At 40.1% G+C, this 20,045-nt stretch overlaps 1 protein-coding gene across 3 annotated transcripts; it reads left to right on the top strand.

Moving 5' to 3' along the window:
- Positions 1–1,987: 1,987 nt before the first annotated feature.
- Positions 1,988–19,475, top strand: LOC119475427 (homeobox-containing protein 1-like). 3 transcript variants are annotated; one of them, XM_037748107.1, is made up of 10 exons: positions 1,988–2,192; positions 8,159–8,662; positions 10,134–10,219; positions 10,653–10,763; positions 13,316–13,472; positions 13,935–14,017; positions 15,574–15,669; positions 16,024–16,118; positions 16,413–16,496; positions 17,211–19,475. In XM_037748107.1, the coding sequence occupies exons 2-10, from the start codon at positions 8,160–8,162 to the stop codon at positions 17,538–17,540; spliced, it is 1,545 nt and encodes a 514-aa protein (XP_037604035.1). In that variant the 5' UTR covers positions 1,988–2,192; position 8,159; the 3' UTR covers positions 17,541–19,475. The 3 variants fall into 3 exon arrangements, with proteins under 3 accessions (XP_037604035.1, XP_037604045.1, XP_037604054.1); XM_037748117.1 differs by having other exon boundaries at positions 16,027–16,118; XM_037748126.1 differs by having other exon boundaries at positions 16,030–16,118.
- The last annotated feature ends 570 nt before the right edge of the window (positions 19,476–20,045 follow it).

Below are 20,045 nucleotides of genomic sequence, written 5' to 3' on the forward strand. Positions count from 1 at the left end.
TTGTGCATGTAACCTATGAATTAAAAATCAATACAGTGTTTTTGAGAATCGATACAGTATCACAAAACATAATATTGCGATACTCAAATGTATCAATATTTTCTTACACCCCTACAGTATGTAAGGGATAATGTACAGCGAGCCGGTCATTGTTGTGAAATAAACCCCGGCAGGGCGAGGTCTTGCATCGCCCTGAAGGGGTTTATTTTACAACAATGACCTGCTAGCTGTACATTATCACACTTATTACACGGCTACTTACCTAAGAAATCAATAATTTGACACAAAAACAGAACTGCGTCCATAGCAACGGTCTGTTATACATAGTAACGGTAGGAGTGGTTGTCAGGACCCAGAGCACTGCAGGTTTTTCTAACCTACCAGGTTGATTATTGCAGTCCGATGGTCCCCCAGGTGTTAATTTGTCACTGATTCGGCAGCTAGAATGCAAACCAGCAGGGCTCTCTGTGTAATGAGCACTGACCTAAAGAAGGGTCATGCATAGGTCCCCTCTGCTCCTGACACGTCAGTGGCATTCTGGGTAAAGGAGTTTCCTGTTGTCAGCTCCAGAAGAGTCACAAGTGGGATGCTCTGAGTGCTGAAATTACGAAATGTACATGAAGAAACTGACCTTGTGGTTCCTCAAAGGTCACAGGAGCAACTCTGTGTCCACCTCTGTCTGGTTCCATGTTTTGCAGCTCTGTGGCTACAGACACTTGGGAGAGCGTTTGAGTCATAGATATATCTATGGTTTGAGTATGATTAAGTCATTTTTACTTCAGCAGGATGGCCTGTTTTTTAATCTTTTTGAAATTTGGTGAGACACAAACTCTTTATGTGTGTGGGTTAAGAGAGTCATCTAAATGTTTACACTGTAAATACATGTAAACACATAAAATAAGGACAAATAATTGTTTCAGTGATTGTGAAAAAGGAACAAAATAGTTGAAAAGTTGGTTCTGAAGCTGCATAGCAGCACAGCAAGTCCCTAAATATGCTGATTCAGCAGTGTTTGTTCCTGAAAATCATACTGAAGTCCGTTTTCATCATGGATAAAAATTGGAGAATGCAACTTTATAAAACGGGCACATGACACACAGTATGGGAGGGCTGTGTATTGACAAGAATCTGGTGATACAATGCGTAAATAAAGGTTAAATAAATAAAACAAAGTAGAAGTATATAACTCCTCCCCCTTCTGCAGGAAGGACAGCTGAAAACTCCGGACACTGAGAACAACAATAATATCAATATCATGTGCAATATTACTTTTTCCATTCTCATGTGCAATATCACTGTCTATCATGTGCAATATTACTTTTTTCTGTTTTTATTTATCTAAAATTGTATTTTATTTATCTAATTTTTATTATCTTTTTTTTTTTTACTTATTTTATTTACTCATTTTACTAAATGTATCCTACTCTATTGTTATTCTATTAGGCATTGGCTCTAGAAATAGTACTTTTTATTGTATACACTTGACTTGTTGTAATTTTAAGCAATCTCTGGCACAAGAGCACAATAATTATATTGCGATATATTGAGATACTGTAAGCAAGGCGATATATATATATATATTTTAATTTTAATTAATTTCTTTTTTTAAATCTAATTTTAGGAAAACTGTAGTATGATTAAGTAATGTTTACTTCAGCAGGATGGACTTTACACTGTAAGTACATGTAAGTAACACATAAAATAAGTCAAATGAATTACTCCATTGAAAAAGGAACACAATAGTTGGAAAATTGGTTCTGAAGCTGCATAAGTATAACCTCCCTGAGACATTTATAAGCAAACTAAGTCACATCGAAAATGTCATATTAACATAATAGAAACAGTGTCTATAGAATTAAAACCTACTATCAACAAAGGCTGATGTTGTATTGACTTTCATGTGCAGCCAGGTGTACCTAATAATCTGCCCCCTCTCTCTGTGTCTCTGTGTGTACAGTAAGTTCTGTAAACTACGTCTCCCGTCGTGCCTTGCGTCATTGTGTCAACATGGCGCCTGTCTGCCGGACAAAAGGAGAATCTGTCTGACGGAGGATTGAAACCCAATTAGAAACAGAGGAGACATTTTGGGAAAACTGTCAGTATCCGTGTGTCCCCGGCGCCCCGAGGCAATAGATAATAGATCTATGGTCCAATAAAACATCCTGTGGAGGCTCTTAGACTGGAATAATCAGGTAAGTTTAAGTCCTGCAGCTCCAAACTAGGATCCTCTGCTAACCTGGTTCACATTTCCTTTTCTCTCTCTCTGAAAACTCCTTAAAAATATCGCCTGTGCTGCGGCGTTTTCTACTTGGCGTTTGACATTAACACTAGCTAAATATGATTTTTACGGTTTGATCGTAATAATAAAGAGTCTGCATTTAATTCGGCTTGCACATAGTTCATCAAAGAAACAGTTAATCAAACACAATGTCAACTTTCCCAGTTGGGGTGCTAGAATACAGTACCGCGCTGCACAGCGAATTCTAGTAAATAATGGTGAACAACAGGCGAGCAAGCTATTAAAATGCTCTATATTTGTTATGTTGTGGTGTGGATTAGTTTATGTGATATATGCCGAATTGAAGAGTTGTCCTTCATTGTCCAGAAGACGTCTTAAGACACCCTCTATCGGACATGCCTATACTCCTAGTAGCAGGGGGAAAATTAAAATCCGTGTTTTTCCAATGGGATTTGGTGATCGTTTAAAGAAAACACTGTGTATAGGGGGGCTATCTTGACATTTGGGACTACTACAGTGTTGTCTGCGACCACATGAGCCAGCTTTTCTTTTTTTGGGTTAAATTTCGGGGTTTAGATGCCAGTTTAAAAAAGTTGCATACTGTAATTAAATGACTTTTTGTGTATTTGTGCTCAGCTCAGCACATGTCTGCAACCAGGATACAGTTAAATGTTATGCCACGTCTGGTTTGGATCTTATAGGTCAGATCAGGAATAGAAATAATCTTTAACATGTTAGACCTTTTAAGTACAGCAAACATGATATTATCTGCATAAAAATGCACACTTTAAAGCAGACATAAAGTGAGAGCCTGGCCTTGCATGGTGTGGAGTTTGTCTGCAGAGGACTCAGAGGTCAGAGGTCAGGTCAAGTTCAGCTCCAGTAGCAGCACCTGGAGGCTAGTAGGTGTTGAGTGTGTTGCTCAATGACACCTTCGGATATGAGTCAAACTGTTTAAGTATTACCCGAGTGTTTGTGTGTGTGTTTCCACACTGTACTTCCTGCTGCTGTTGGTGTTTAGCAGAGATGTCTGAAGGAGTTGAGCAGTGTGTGCCAGTCAGCACTATTTGATTACTAGTCCCTCTATCCCTACTGGCCCATATATACTCTATCCCAGCCTCACATAGTCACACATGCTGTAAATTGGTTCGCTGTCAGTCCACTAAATCCTAAACTCTTCAGCTAATGTCATTTACCACCAAAACTGGGCCATGTACTTTATTTTTTTATTACTTCTTAAATATTCTGGCATTTTTTCTTTGCGGTTGTCTCTCTGTTTATAATGATAAAAAAACTACAAAGATATCATTTGGAGTGCTTTGATAAGGTACCTTTTCCTTACTGTTATGTCTGCATGATTATGGCCAAAATGATTATTATTTTGATCAATATTAAGATCACTATTATTTATCACGATTATTCATTAATTTTAGTGACAACATATTTCTATTGCACTTTGTCCTTAAAATAAACAGAGCACTGTTTTCACTTCCATGCTGTGCTACATCCCTGTTAATGTACAAATTAAGGCTGCATGATGTTGGAAAAAACTGACATTGCAATATTTTTTTCTGCTATATATATATTGTGAGAAAAATACAATTCACACTACCCTTTTGTTAGCTATATTTTAAAGTGAAACGCTTCGTGCACTTTGAGAGCAAAACTAGCAACAATAAGAGCTATATAATCAATTGTATGCTCTTAATTTTAATCATAACATAAACACCTTGGTTGTATAGATATTATCTATACCCAAAAGTGAAGCCAAAACATCCCAATCACCGGCTGGTGGCTGGCTGTTAGTTTAGGAAGCGTTTGATTTGATATGCAGTGTTTTCTATGAGCAGAACGCAAATTTTAAACTTCAATATCACAGGCGATCATGTTCATTTAATTGTGGGAAGCCAAAATTGTGATCGCGATTACTATTCGATTAATTGTGTGCAGCCCTACTTACTGTACCAGGGTTATCTTATTAGTGAGTGTGGCTGCTGGAAATGCTCTGTTGATGATGTACTGCAGCCAGGGTTGGAAATTATCACCAGCCACCAGCCAAATGCTGGTAAAATATGCAAGTGTCTGCTTGATTTGCTTCACTCACCAGCCAAAAAAACAATCTATTGAATAGCTGGTATATTTTGGAATCCACCAGCCACAGTGGCAGGTGGACAAAAAAAGGTAATTTCCAACCCTGCAGCCATGATTAGAAACTTTAGTGACCACCAAGGCCGCTAGTGTGTAAAAATAAAAGCTTAAACCCAAACAGCCACTGTTGGTTCCTGCACCGTTGAGGAAAGACGCATTTTGGTGGGATACACTATTGTCTGCTAGGCTATGACAAATAGTTTGTCTGAGTCTTTTCTCAGGGCAGGAAGGAAAAGTTCTGTTTGCCTCCTGGTGTCATTGTGCATCTAAAAGCCACTGTGTCGTCTTACAACAGTAGCACCCTTTTAAAGGAAGGTTGGTTTCCTGCCAAGGTGGCTGCTAGAGAAACTGATTTAGGAGATAGATTAAGCCAAAATACCTTTTGTTTTTCCCCAGTGGCTGATTTATTCATTTATTGAAATCTGTCCAAATATTTGTCAAGATGTCTTTAGCTCATGCACTCAGGTGTACAAGTAAAACAAAATATTTGTTTAATGAAAGTCACATTTTTGTAGTGTTTTGTGAATCCTCCACTGCTTCTCTTCATTTTAGTTTGCAAACTGGAATTGCTTTTAAGTCTACAGGATGAGAATCCACAATATTCCAGCTCCCTTTTAGAAAAAGTGTGTAATGTTGGAGCAGAGGGGCAGATGTCTGTCGAGTTTAAGTCATTCTTGTCAGCACTTCTTGCTCTTCACTGAACTTTAAATAGGTACAGCTTCAGTGCATTTTCTGTAAGGCTGTCACTGGTCTTCACTTGGATACATCTGGTTTCCTTTAATCATTCTAAATGTGTCTCTAGATTACATCTGGCAAAGTTGCTGTTTTTTGTTATTGTCTTGTTGTAGTTCCCACAACTCACACAGTGCATGTAGAGCAAAACTAAACACCACTGAACCTCACCACTCTGGCCAAACTCAGACAGGGGAAAGAATGGCCCAGGAGCTGTGAGGCAAAAGATGGTAGGGTTAACTAAAAGTTATTTTCTTGGGCATCCTGGCCTGGTGGCCAGAGGTTGAAGCATCCACCGTGAGCCGCAACGTTTTTTTCAGCCAGCTGGGGACCTTTGTTGCACGTCATTCCAATGGAGGTATTAAGAGAACTGGATACAGCGTTGGAGGCGGGGCCTCGTTCATTCCTATGAAAGTTGCTCAAAATGGCTCGACTTCCAACCATCCATTGGGCCCGTGGAGCAGGCGCAGTAGCTGGTCACATGTCTCGGTCTCAACCCTCAAGGTGTCGTTTCGGCTTGCTAACTCCGCCTCCCAGCCCTCGCTCCGGCCTCAGTCTGGGTCTCATTCCCATGAATGGAGGAAGGGAAATAACTCTGGATTTGGCTATTAGTGCCTTTTACAACTTTCAGGACCTAATGTTTTTAATAAGGGCTATTCAAGTGTTCGTACGGGGGAGTTGATTTAACTAAAAAAAAATGATCCCCCCAGTTACAGACGTCTTTTTCCCGATGTAAGTCTATGGGAAAAAGTCTTTTTGGGCCCAATGGCATCACGTGACGGACACGGAAGTTGTAGTACCGCCGTTTGGCCACTACGGAAATTGGCATCTACGAACCGGTGCTCTTCTTGGGGGCTTGGTCATTCCCCATCTTTATCTTTCTTTCTTCAATTCCTGTTATCCATCTGCTGCCGGCTATTTCAATCACGGCATAAAAGCTGATATTGACCAATGTTTGCACAATGAATAAAAATCCTAATCATACTTTTTAGTTAAGTAATATTAGAGTGCTTCTTGTAGATTAAGTTTCCTTGCATGCTCCACTTTGGTCAGAGAAATGTTGTGTAAACCACAAACACTTATTACAAGGAACAAGTAAACAATGTGTTACTTCTATCAGTCTTGTAAAGAGCTGCAATAACAGTGATGCAGGACGACTGTAAACAAGGCTCAATAAATAATACTACACTGAAATCATTTAATTGTTAATTTGCAACAACATATTGTAAACTCAGGACAAAAAACTGTAAATAGCTGTGATTATCATTTCCCTTAATGTAGCCGTCCTGTATGGAACCTATCAGTCAAACTTTATACAGCGTGACTCATCCTCTGCAGCAGTGAGAGAAAGTATGGAGCTTGGCTGCCTGAGATGTAATTTTTTTTTTGGCATTTTTCCCGAGACGCACGCACACACACATCCATACACGCTCGCCCTCTCCCTCCTTCTCTATATAAGTGTTGACATGTCTGCTGACTTTGATTCTCTGCTGTGGCCTGTTTTTCTCCTCCTCGGCATCAGAAAGAAAAGCATCAAGACAGATGTGTTATCTTATTCTCCATTTATCTTCCTCTGTTGCTCCTCCCTCAGTTCAGTTCAGTGACTATAATCACGACAGTATATTTTAAAGAAATGACACAAAATCATTGTTTTGTTAAAGCCGCATTGAAGTGAGCATGTTTTAGGTTTGAAACATACATTGCATTTGGGTAACATTACATGATTATCGGGGGTAAAAACACAATGATAAAAGCCTTATTTAATGTGGAGGAATGCATTTCATATCTGGATAGCAGCTGCTGAGCTCTGATGTCTCACTGTGAGTGTATGCGTGTCTGTGTGAGCTATAAATCTGCAGGCAGGAAGCTAACAGATGTGACTGGTCTTCCATTTTGTTCTGTGATTGTCTCATTGACGGGGATGTGGAGCTCAGAGTGTAGAGAAAGGTCACTAATGAGCTAAAACTGCATTCATTAATCAGAAATAGGAAATGTAGATTTTGTCAGGCTCCAATTTTGACACTATTTATGGTGAGTATTTTTTGTGCAATAGCCACTCAATGTATTTGCAATTGGTAATTTCCTATCTACAGTATATATAGTAGTTTTCTTTGTCACCTTTCCTGCATGGAATTCAAATTGTGCACCAATGTACGAGGGATTGACACTAAACAATGCTGGACATGATGTAGAAAATAAAAGCCAGGGGATGCCCGCATTTCATGCAATACAGAAGACAACTTTCGAGCATGATTTTATCATGTCGGACAATATTGTTGACTGTGTTCTTTAGTCCCATTTATGAAATTAACGTGACACGGTAAATCTTTTTAGTTGTTTTCTGGTACACGTGTTATCAGAGCCATGGTTGGCCATTTTTTTCCGAAGCTGATTTTTTTCAAAAATGTAAAACTGTGCATCGTTTACTGTTATATGCATGTTATCTTGCCATCAGTCTTCTTCTTCACCCTCTTTGTTGGTGCATTGCTACGCTTATTTGGTGCGTTACTACCACTAACTGTCGATCAATGGAAAATAGGGCTGCAACTAATGATTATTTTCATTGTTGATTAATCTGTCCATTATTTTCTTGATTAATCAATTAGTTGTATGCTCTATAAAGTGTCAGAAAATGGTGAAAAATGTTGATCGTGTTTCCCAACATTCACATTTAAGACGCAGGAAGCGTCGACGTTTTTTTCTTAAATATGACTCAAACTGATTAATCGATTATCAAAATAGTTGCAGATTAATTTAATAGTTGAAAACTAACAGATTAGTTGTTGCAGCTCTAGTGGAAAACCAACAGCAGGCGGTGAATCACGCTGCCTGTGTGCATACTACAAATTATTAAGTGAATAATTCTTAGTTTTTACATACTTGCATCAAAGTAAAAGACAGTAAAATGTTCTTTGTGTATAGAATTATTCTGTTTGCATAAAACTACTGTTGTATAGTATGTAGTGTGTAGTAAAACAAAGTAAAAGTACCGAGTCTCTTTGCCATTAATGGTGTTGTGATTGTCCTGATCTCCTCCAGGATGTTCCAGCAGTGTGAGGAGCCTCGTTTCACCATCGAGCAGATTGACCTCCTCCAGAGGCTGAGGAGGACGGGTATCACACATACGGAGGTCCTCCATGCCCTGGACACCCTGGACCACCTGGACCGCCAACATGGACACAAGCTGACCCATAAACCTCCCTACATGCCTCCCTCGTCCTCCTTGTCTTCTTCCAGCGCCGTCGTCGCCTCCTCCTCCATGACCTCCACCGCCACTCAGACAAGTTTCCCTAGCAACCGACTCTCGTTGTCGCCCAACAACAACTTCGACACCACCTCCCCGCCTCTGCCGATTCCAGTAGCCTCGCCTGTCGCCATGGCAGCGGTAGTCCAGAATGGCCTAGTCGCCGTCACCAATGGGAAGCTGTCGCCGCCCCGGTTTCCTCTGGGTGTGGTTAGCGGCAGCGTGACGGTGCCAGGCTACGCGTTTGAGACCAGTGAAGAGGACGTAGATGTCGATGACAGGGTGGAGGACTTGATGAGGTAAGACCAGACTAGATTGCCTCAACTTAGACCAGAACTGACTAGATCAGGAAGAACCAGGCCAGCTGATGTCGGCTCATGCAAAAATGCGAAAGATATATTTTGAAACAGTGTCACCATTCTATAGAACAGATTAATGACTAGTTTATTTTTCAACTGTAAAACGTCCTGCCCAGTAGATTTCTTCAGTGCATAAACTTGTTTGTACTAGTTGGCAAACTCGACGCCTCATGCATTTGCAAAATTTCCTTCGACTGCCAAGAAACCTTGTTGCTGCTGACACTATTAAAGAGAGTCAGTCACAATCTGTACAGTTTGCTACAACCATGACAATAATCAGTACTCAGAATTACAATTAAAGTGGACCTATTATGCTCATTTTCAGGTGCATACTTGTATTTTAGGTTACTACCAGAACATGTTTACGTGCTTTAATGTTAAAAAAACACTTTACTTTTCTCATACCGGCTGTGCTGCAGCACCTCTTTTCACCCTCTGTCTGAAACGCTCTGTTTGAGCTCCTATCCCCTCCTGCTCTGATTGGTCAGCTGACCCGCTGTTGTGATTGGTAAACCGAACCAAACTCCTTAGACTCTGCTCCAGCTCCGCTGTAACTAACTTTGTTTGAGGATGTGCCAAGCTAACCGCTTGGCTGGTATTATGCAAATGTATTACTTGGTGACATCACCATGTTGCGGAAAAAGGCGGGGCATCAAGCAAGGCGTTTCAGGCAGTTCAAAGGCAGTGTTTCTGTGGGTGAGAGTAACGCCCTTTGGACTTTGGGCTTTATAACTTTGCAGACCTTTTACAAGCACAAGAAACTATATAACACACTAAAGGAAAGGGAAAAAGCACAAAAGCATAATAGGTCCTCTTTAACATAATTGTGATTATGATTATTATGCTTTTTTCTTTTGCTATCAAATGGATATGTGTACTTGGTTTAAGAACCCACTGGCAACATATAGAGTAGATCACTGCACCAGAGAGCAGGTGTTTATACAGCCTGTCTGTTGCTCACACTGCATCTGAATGATACAAGGATTAATGCCTACACACACTCACACAGACAGTACTGTACACACATGCGCACACACACACACACACACACACACACACACACACACACACACACACACATACACACACACACACACTCACGAGTGCCTCTCATCTGCAGTCTGCAGTCAGACAGCAGCAATCAGAGCGCTATTGATTTGAGGGTGTGTGAAGATGAAATCAACCCAGAAAGCAGCGAATATTCCAGCAGCATCTGGCCTCTGATTCCTGTTCATATTCAGCTCCAACAGCTGCTGCCATTAATCTATATATATGAGAGGATTGCAGAATTACAGCTGGTTTAAGTATGGCGACTCTTATCTTGTGCCATATGTGTAATGTCAGGCTGTTGGAGATTTAAACATTTATTGTACTGGTGTGGTAAACAGTAGATTCCTCTCTCTGCTCGTAGGAGGGACAGTTCTATGATCAAAGAAGAGATTAAGTCCTTCCTGGCCAACAGGCGGATCTCCCAGGCTGTGGTCGCTCAGGTAACGGGTGAGTATCGACTTCATCTCATAGACTGTATATAAAGATGGACAACATGACAGCTCCTCAAAAGTGGAGGTAAAACATCTTGATCGCCCCCTGGTGGCTGGCTGCAGTATAGTTACCTCCATGTTAGCGGATGGGACATGGGCCAAACTATAAAGTCAAAGTACACAGTGGTTTCTGTCAATTTAGGTAGCTCTTATCACACTGATGTATGTTCAAGTGTTCATTTTTCTGATAAGTTTGGTTTTAATTAGTTATTTGATGCGATAAAAAGAGGGAGACGTCATGATTGATAGCTGCTCTGAGTGAAGTAGTCGCAGACGGAGGCTCGGGAATTGTACGAGAGAGGAGATTTTATATATACAGTACAGTCTATGGTTCAGCCTAGCAGCCTACTGACTGTACAGATCTCGCTCCGTTCCTCTTCCTCCTCCAGGGATCAGTCAGAGTCGGATCTCCCACTGGCTCCTACAGCAGGGATCAGACCTCAGCGAGCAGAAGAAACGAGCCTTCTTTCGCTGGTACCAGCTGGAGAAGACCAACCCTGGTAATAACACCTTACACCATAAGGCCTCCTGCATACCCCCTCCCTACACACACACACTCTTCCACTTGTAAAAAAAAAAAAATACTGTAAAGCAAAAGGGATAACACGTTTTTCAATAACCAGCTGCACTGAATGCATGACTGGCAGCGCTGACTTCAATAGAGTTTCTTAACGCTGACTGAGCAAAAATCAGGCCATTCAGACTACAACATAATGGGAAGAACGTGTTATCTGTTAAGAACATGTTGTCATTGCGTATTATCAACGTCTCCCCGGACAGCCCAGATTGACAGCTCTAATACATCAGTGCAGAAAAGAAAACTGTACCTCAGCTCATTGGTATTCATAGCTGTGATTTCAACATGAACTACTGTAGGAGGCTAAGCCGAGCTTTAAGCCACTGAGGTGTTGCCCCGGGCTCACCTGAATGATGCGCTGAATAACGTTACCGTGTACAATTTAAGTCCGAAACACACTTTCTGCTTGAACACTTCCGGGCGGAACCCCTGACCCGGCCAACGTTAATTCCTACTTGAGTACCAATTATCCCCAGGAGACCCGATACACCATCTGGCTCCGACACACCGGCCCCAAATTGCTAATACCAGGCAGGCATAACAATGCAATGAAACAAAGAGGAGCCAAATGTGAAAACCTCAATTACCATACATGGGAATGCAAATTAACACCATTCAATCTACACCTCTTGTATCACACAAAGTTTAGTTACAGGTCTCTCAGTAATGTTGTTTTTGGTCTGACAGACCAGTCTTGACAGAACGCACCAGGCCTCTTTTGTCCGGAAAAACCTCCAACACTTTAGAGTAGAAATGGTTCCTGAGCCTCTAAGCAGGACACAGTATAAATACAGACTGTAGGCTGTTATTCATGTGCAGGTGTTTGTTAAACAGGTAACAGACTACAGAGTGAAAACACTGCTGCTCTGCCACTGATAACTGTGTCTTTATTAATATTAATACAGTTCAGACACAAACAGCCAACTGACAGCTGATCCAGCTGTGATCATATTTCCTCGTTTCCTCTGTGCTCGCATGGTTTCCTTGAGGGAAACATGGATGCAATTAAGAGACTTGGGATGCAGCCGGTGTGTCCTTATCCGCTCTTCCATATTTAAAAATCCAACAGTCAACAGATTTGCAACAAATAAATCGATGCAAGGTTTACTCTTCCACAACCAAGGCATTGGAGTTACGCTATGATGTGTGCACACAGATAAACTACACATACCTTCTCCTTGAGCTGAACTTTATCCTGCTCTTCACCCTGGTGAGAAGCTCCACAGTGTCCGCACAACGGTGCTCCTCTCCGGCGTCCAGAGCAGCTGATGAGTGCTGCTCAGCACTATGTAATAAGTTCTTCTAGTCATAAATCAGAAAGAAACATGAATTAATTAATAAAAATAAATTTTAAAAGTGAATAAGGGCTTAGAACATGATGATATAAGTATGTGATGGTCACCCCCATGTTGTATTATGTCTCATAAGTTGTTGCAGCAAGTTTGGGGTTGGTACCATTTGTTACACAGATTTGGTGCAAAATTTTTAAAAAATGTACCACTTGAGAATTGATCAAAATTTTAAAGAAAAAACCCTCCAAAATACCACATTAAGACTCCAAGACCTTGAGGAACTCCATAGAAAAAGCCATGCTGTGATTTGGTATCAAAAACTTTTGACATTTGGAGATTGGATGGCAAGCACTTCTGATCTGGAAACTGCTCAGAAACCTGTTATTGTCAATATACATATGGAAAGCACATAGAAAATGGCGATGCCAGTTTTTCCTTGCCAAAATGTTGCCTAATTTTGGAGCGTTATTTATCCTCCTTCCTGACATGCTAGCATGACATGTACCAATGGATTCCTTAGGTTGTCTAGTTTCATATATCTGTAGCTTCACTCTAGCTCTAAAACTGAACCTGCTTCACCCTCTGAAAGACAGTAAAGTCTGTCAGGATAATCTACAATCCCGCAGGTTTCAGAGGGTTAATTTTGCAGCAGCTTTCTGGTATTGGGAGAGTTGCAGATGTGACATAATCAAAAAGTCGTCTGACAGATAAGAAAGCCACGTGTTCTCGTTGTTTTATGGGCATCTTGAGATGTCCCTGGTTACAGAAATAAAGAAACTCTTGACCTGTGGTTGAACAATGACTAGATTGTGTTAAGTTGAGACCAACATAGAGGAATGTATGAAAAATCAGTACAGTCACAGTTATCCCTGTGTCTTCCCTTGATAAGAAAAAAAAAACAGACTGGCATGATGCTTTAATTAGAGTCTCTTGACTGTAATTTGATTTATTGGCTCGATGCTCTAAAGTAAATGTCAGGGTGTGATGAATTAATTTTGTCCTTTCAACCTCATGATGAAGTTTACACACTCTAAATATACATAGTAAATGTGCAATACGCAATGACTGCTTTTCATTATTTTATGTGAGACATATATTTTTAGACGGAGAAACTGTCTTAAGTATCACTCTGTATGGCATTACTGAAACTTTATTATTAACGCTGTCTGGTGTGTGACTTCAGGTGCCACTCTGGCCATGCGAGCCGCCCCGATGGCTCTGGAGGAAGTGATGGACTGGCACCAAGCCCCGCCTCCGTTCGGCTCGACCCCCGGCGGCTTCCGTCTGCGGCGAGGGAGCAGGTTCACCTGGAGGAAGGAGTGCCTGGCTGTCATGGAGAGGTGAGCTGTTGGGGGGGGTTGAGGAGGAGGAGGAGGCGGCGTGGACTGGCTGAACGTGTTACAAAGTCTAATATTTAAAGGGGACACATCCTGCTCATTTTGAGGTTCATGTTTGTATTTTGGTTTTCTACTAGAACATGTTTACATGCTTTAATGTTCAAAAGACACATTATTTTTTCTCATACTGTCTGTCTGAATAAATCTGTATTCATGCTCGGTCTGAAACGCTCCGGAACGGAATTGCGTTGCTAGGAAACAGCTTGGGTCCATGTTTACATCCTGTCCGCTGATGTCATTCACATACACTGCAACAGGAAATAAACTGGGACACATTTAGTATGTTTACATTTAAAACTGAAATGGTCTAAATTTAAACCTGCTTTATAATATAAAAGACATGAAAATCTCACTTTTCTCAATATGGGACCTTTAATGTGTGTGTGTGTGTGTGTGTCTACACAGCTACTTCATTGATAACCAGTACCCTGATGAAGCGAAGAGAGAGGAGATCGCCACTGCGTGCAACGCTGTCATTCAGAAACCAGGTAGGTTAAAAACAGGAAAGATATGATCATTGCTTGGTTAACAAAATATTTTTACTCTTTACTTTTGGTAACTTAGTTCACAATCACAAAGTGGGCATTTATCTCTCTCGTATCGGTAGCAGCTTTTCTGAGTGGTCCTGTTAAGAGACTGTTGAAAAGCCAATCCAACTACATGGATGTTTCTAGATATGTAATTGGCTATAAATCCTACTCTATTGAATAATGATTGAGGGGAAATAAATAATGATATAGGAATATAGAAAAAAGCCACTGTCATGTCCATTACTTTGCAAACTGAGACTCAACAGAAAGTGTTATCATGCTTTTACAATGTCCACTCATCAAGACTGCAAATTGGCCTCCATTTTCAGTATATTCGGTTGTATTTTTGGAAATCATTTGGAGAACTGATTTGGTTTTATTCGATGTTAACTACTCTCTTGACTCCCTACATATTGGCCATGTTGCAACAATAATAAACAAGGTAACTATAAGAGTGGCATCATGACAAACACACTACTTAACCCCTTGTGCTTCACTTTACAAAAGTTGCTCTGATGTACTTAGAGGACAAAAATGTCCCCTTCCTAAAGCTGCTATAAAAACACTATATATTAATGTTATTTTCCACTTTCACTGAGCTAAATCTTTTAACCAACACCAGTCCTGATCACAACTACCAAATATTCATTCATTTTCAGAATTATAACCTTTTAAATGCTGGTTTGTTTACATAATGAAACTGTTTTGTTTACAAACGTCTTCCTCTGTTTTAGCAATCATGCTTTCAATCTATAGGCTACCCCTAGTGCTGCTACAGCAATTACTATTATGTACTTACTAATAAGAGCAATCAGAATAACAGGCAAATAGTAGTACATTAATGAATAATGGTAACAATTTATATTAGTGTAATATTAGTTATGATCTCAATTTATTGAAATAATGGTGATAATACAGCATGATTTAAACACAGTATCATGTTTTTGAATTATAACCCTTTAAATGCCATGTTTGTTTACATAATGACACTGTTGAAATTTATTTTCTGTAAATAGTAAAAACTACAATTTTGAAGCCAGGGCTCTAGACTTAAAGCCTGATATAATAGTGTGGTTTAATTAATGAATGAATAAATGTGGTTTTAATGGGGACATTTTGTCCTGAAGGGTCTGAGTGTATTTTGGTGCCATAGTTTATTATAGACTTATTATTATAGGAGCTGAGGTTGAACTTTCAAAATTCGAAAACAAAAAAACTCTAGCCAAAATGATGGAAAAATTAAAAAGCCCAAAATGTCCCCAGTTAAATGGTTGAATATGTTCAATAAATAAGCAGCAACATTGAACCTTTGAACTGCATTGTGAGCTAACTTGTCTCGTAAATGTCTATCAAAGGAAGAACCTTGCATTGCCGCGAAGATACTTTCTGACCGGTGAGATTAAATATGCTTGAATGAGCCTTCAAAAACACAACACAGGGAGAGACTGAAGGAGGAGAGGACAGAGACGCAGCAGCTCAGTATCTCTGATCTGAGATCTGTGTGTTTGTTACAGGAAAGAAGCTGTCTGATCTGGAGAGGGTAACATCTCTGAAGGTCTACAACTGGTTTGCCAACCGCCGCAAAGACATCAAGAGGCGCGCCAACATTGGTAATATCTACCTCCGTGTGTGTGTGTTAACAGTAGTGGATGTTATTGGATGTCCTAGTGTGACTAAAGACTTTAACATGAAGCAGATGTGTGTTATCCCTTTAAGAAGCATATATTCACTGTGCTGAGCTGTCTCTCTAAATAAATCAATAAACACACATAAAAGAGCTCTCTGTGTTATAGCCAACACTTAGACGCCATCCTGCTCGTCACAATACCGCTGTAGAATTTCACACACACCTGGGCATCAGTGAGGAATACACATTCCTGACCTGAATGCCTTCGTGTTTGCTTGCATCTGAGTGTGTTGTCGTTTGAGGTCGATACGCTATGATGAGGTTTGTGTTTTTGAAGAAGCAGCCATCTTGGAGAGCCACGGAATCGAGGTTCAGAGTCCAGGCGGTCAGTCCAACAGCGACGAGGTGGACGGCAACGACTTCCCCGACCAGGTAAAGTAGATGAAAAGCAGCCAAGCAGCTCAGAGGTTCCCATGTGTGGAACAGTAAACATACAGCAGGGGCTCAGTGAAAGTCAGTAAAGTCTATGAAACATTATTAAATCTGCTTTGTTTTTATTCCTCTCTGTGTAACCTGTTTAAATTTACATTTGGTCACATATTTGACTCAAAGATTATAAATAACTAGCTATAAAGAACCAAGAGGTCACAGCATTATGACACCATTCTTGTGACAGTAGAATGACCTGGTTATTGTATAATATGTGTGTGCGCTGCTCTGTCACAGGGTTGCGAGGTGTCCTTATTTGACAAGAGAGCCTCAGCCAGGCAGTTTGGTTTCAGTCGAGCTGACCTGTCTTCTCCAACCCAGGTACAGCCCGACCCCAGACACACGCACACACACACACACACACACACACACACACACACACACACACACACACACACACACACACACACACACACACACTCACACACACTTTGGCCCTTAGATGAAGAGACGAGGGCAGATATAAGACCTTTGCACACCAAGTCCGTATTTTACGTCATACGTTTAAAAATAAGTACGACCTCACGTTGTGTCAATCACGTTAAAACACTGACTCCTCCGCTGACTTTCATCCGTCATTAAAGTTTTTCAGAACAGGTTAAATTTTCTGCATTTCTTTCGCATCCGGCAAAAGCCAAAAGAGGGTTGTTTGCCACCGTCCGTGCAAACGTCAACATCCAAAAATAGCATCTGATAAACATTAACTTTGTCTCCCAGCACAAAGCACTTTATCATAAAGAAATAAATGAAAACAGAGTTGCAGAATTTAAAGACGGATTCTGGCAGGTGATTGCAGAACAGCTTGGAATCCGGCATTCAGTTTTATCTTGTATTACGAATTATTGCAACAAATAGAATAATAAAACGCATCAGACTCAGTGTGCAAGGTTTCTGTGTGTAACGTTTTTTATCGGATGATGGATTTAAAAAAACGCACACGAAAAATAGAGACTTGGTGTGTAAAGACTTACAATAAAAACTTCCAAGAATTCTTAGGATGACTCTCAACCCTTGATTTCTCCTCTCCTCGCTCAGGTACCCACGCTGCTCCCCAGCTGGTTCTCCGCCCTGGGTAGAGGAGCCTTGTCCGGACAGAGGAGCGCATCTCTGATTGGCCGCTCCCTAGTGGCAGGGGTGGGCCCTCAGGCGGAAGGTTCCAGACTGACCGGCGTGTCCTGGTCTCCCCCTTCCCCCTCCCTCCAGGACGAACCCACCATTCACAGCGCGCTGTCCGAGCCCCAGGACCCAATCGGTTTGGAGAAGGCGTCCGTCAATCACAGCAGCCAAGCGTTGGCCAATCAGGCGGACGGGGCGGGGTGCAGTATCGGGAACGACATCAAGACGGAAACGCTGGAGGACGACTGAAACGGGCGGCGGATATTTTGAGTTTTCCGAGATGATAATGGAACAGGATCAGAGGTGTGTTAATATGCAAGCAGATTTTATAGGAATGTAATAAGTGAAAAAAAAAAGACCAAAAGTCGTGTAAAGTCCAACCCTGAGATACCTCCCAACCCTACCTCCAACCACCAACCTGCTCTGCTACGCTCTTATAGGCATTACTAGTATATTATAATAATAATAATTATGATAATAATAACAATAAACTTTTATTTTTTAAAGTGCTCCCCAGCAGGCTATGGAAGATTAAAAATGCCTAAATAAAAACAAAATAGATTATGCATTCTTTAATTATGTCACATAAAAGGAAAATACACATAGCAACGTGTGTTGTTTTATGCTTTTGTTGATTTGTTTTAGGCATTTTAAATCTTCCGTAGAGACTGTCTAACAGGACATGATGCATTGTGCCGATTTTCTTCGGAAAACTGCATTTATTCACCGCAGGACAACACTGTATTTGACACAGGGTTCAGATAATTTCAGGGTCTTGCACTGTGATCACACAACACAACTGAACAGCCTCACGAGATAAACACATGAATTTGAAAGTTCATTTTTAACTGATTGTTTTTTAATTTCATCACAGTTGATTTATATTTAATTTTTTTTTTTTTTCGCTGTTGGTTCCTTCCAGTGAGAAGAAAACAGCAGAATAAGCTCAGTTTCATTGAGGTCACAGCACATAGGTGATATTTCTGTGGGCCCTACGATGATTTAAATCAAAACAGAATGACCCACTCCTCCATCCCCCTCCATGGTAGAATAAGCTCAATATATATGGAAGCAAAGAAAGGACAATGAAATTTAAATAGCACTGAATGGATCGCATTGAAATGTTTTAATGTGAAAATCATCTATTTGAATTTGAGTGGTTGAATTCCCAGGAGGTATTTCAATTTAAAAAACGCACCTGAAGTGGCTTTTTTGTTGTTGTTCAACTGTGCGGTGTTTTCAGTTGCTCAACTGAACTCCTCTTAGATCACATGACTAACAGAACATCACCTGATAGGCCAGAGTTCTGATCGATTCCATCTCGGCTTCACTGCTTATCTTTGTATCCTGAACATTTTTTTGTTAAAAAAATTAGTAAAGTTGAGCAAGTTTTTTAGGGGTTCACAAAATTCAAGTTTTTTTTTTTTTTTTTTCGCACAATTTGAAATTACAGAGGAGTTTAAACCCCATACACAGGTCGTTTTCTAGATAAAATACTATAAAAATACAAAACAAACTATGAATTCAGCGGTATTTAAATATCAAGTATTCAGTAGAGATCAAATTTCACAATTGGGTATTCATTATGGCCTCTCTTTGCTTCCATATTAATAGCAATTAATAAAAGAAAAAAGTTACTCAATACATAAATGTTGAAGGTAGCTGAAACTATTGTATGAAAACTAGAAACCCGGGTGTGATTAATTTGTGCCCCGACGGCTGATCAGGCAGAATGAACGATCACTGTGAGATGATCTATAATCAATACAGATCAGTCAGTTTCGGAGGTAGATACTACCGATTAAAGTGTAACGTACATATACTACACATGTATGTATGCATACACACACATACGTATATATACAGTATATTATATAAACTGCGGGGTGTATATATATGTACATACATATATATATATATATGTACCCTGGTCCATTTCTATTTACAGTATCTAGACATATTAGCTTCAGATGAGAGAAACTATCAGTATGAGTCTTTCTTGTTGGTGAAAGGTGAGTGAAGCATTAGCCAAAGTATTAAGTTTTGAATTTTTGTGTATTTTCTGAGTGTGTGATGATGATAGTCACGGATGCAGCTGTGTATTAGAGATATGCTAATCAAAGATGCATCAGATGTGTCAAATTATTGCAAGGGAAAATGCATTTCCTTTTTTTTTTTTTTTAGGTATATCCGTGTTTGTGCTCGATATGCCATGTGTTTTAAACACACACTGTCAACGTTTAAAATTGTATTTTCGTTTTAAATGACACTTTATTGGATCAATATCATGGTGCTTAGAGTCCCTGCTGTTTAGACATTCGATTGATCAGTGTGAATGACTGACAGACAGACCAGAGAGGCAGTAGGGAGAGAAAATGATTTGTTTTTTCTCAGAAAGATAATAGTTCAGAATTAGTGAGTGAGTTGGATTCAAGTGAAACAACCACAGCAAGAAGTGTTCTTTAGAGAAAATGAATAGTCAAATCGAGAAATATTTATCCCCGTACAGCCATTGTAGAAGTCTTCTTCTGCATTTTTGTTAATCTCCATCCTGACAAGGAATTATTAAATCAGGTTTTCCCCTTTTTTTTAGTCTTTTGGACCACAGTCTGATAACTGGTTGGATGTGAAAACACATACATTTTGTCTTAAAATACTCAAATTTTCTTTAAAAAAAAAACACATGTTCATTCACTAATTTATCAGGAAACATTTTTAGCTTGCTGTTATACATCCCACTATAGTACACACCGT

The sequence above is a fragment of the Sebastes umbrosus genome, chromosome 2 (genome assembly GCF_015220745.1).
Source record: "Sebastes umbrosus isolate fSebUmb1 chromosome 2, fSebUmb1.pri, whole genome shotgun sequence".
Classification (NCBI taxonomy): Eukaryota; Metazoa; Chordata; class Actinopteri; order Perciformes; family Sebastidae; genus Sebastes; species Sebastes umbrosus.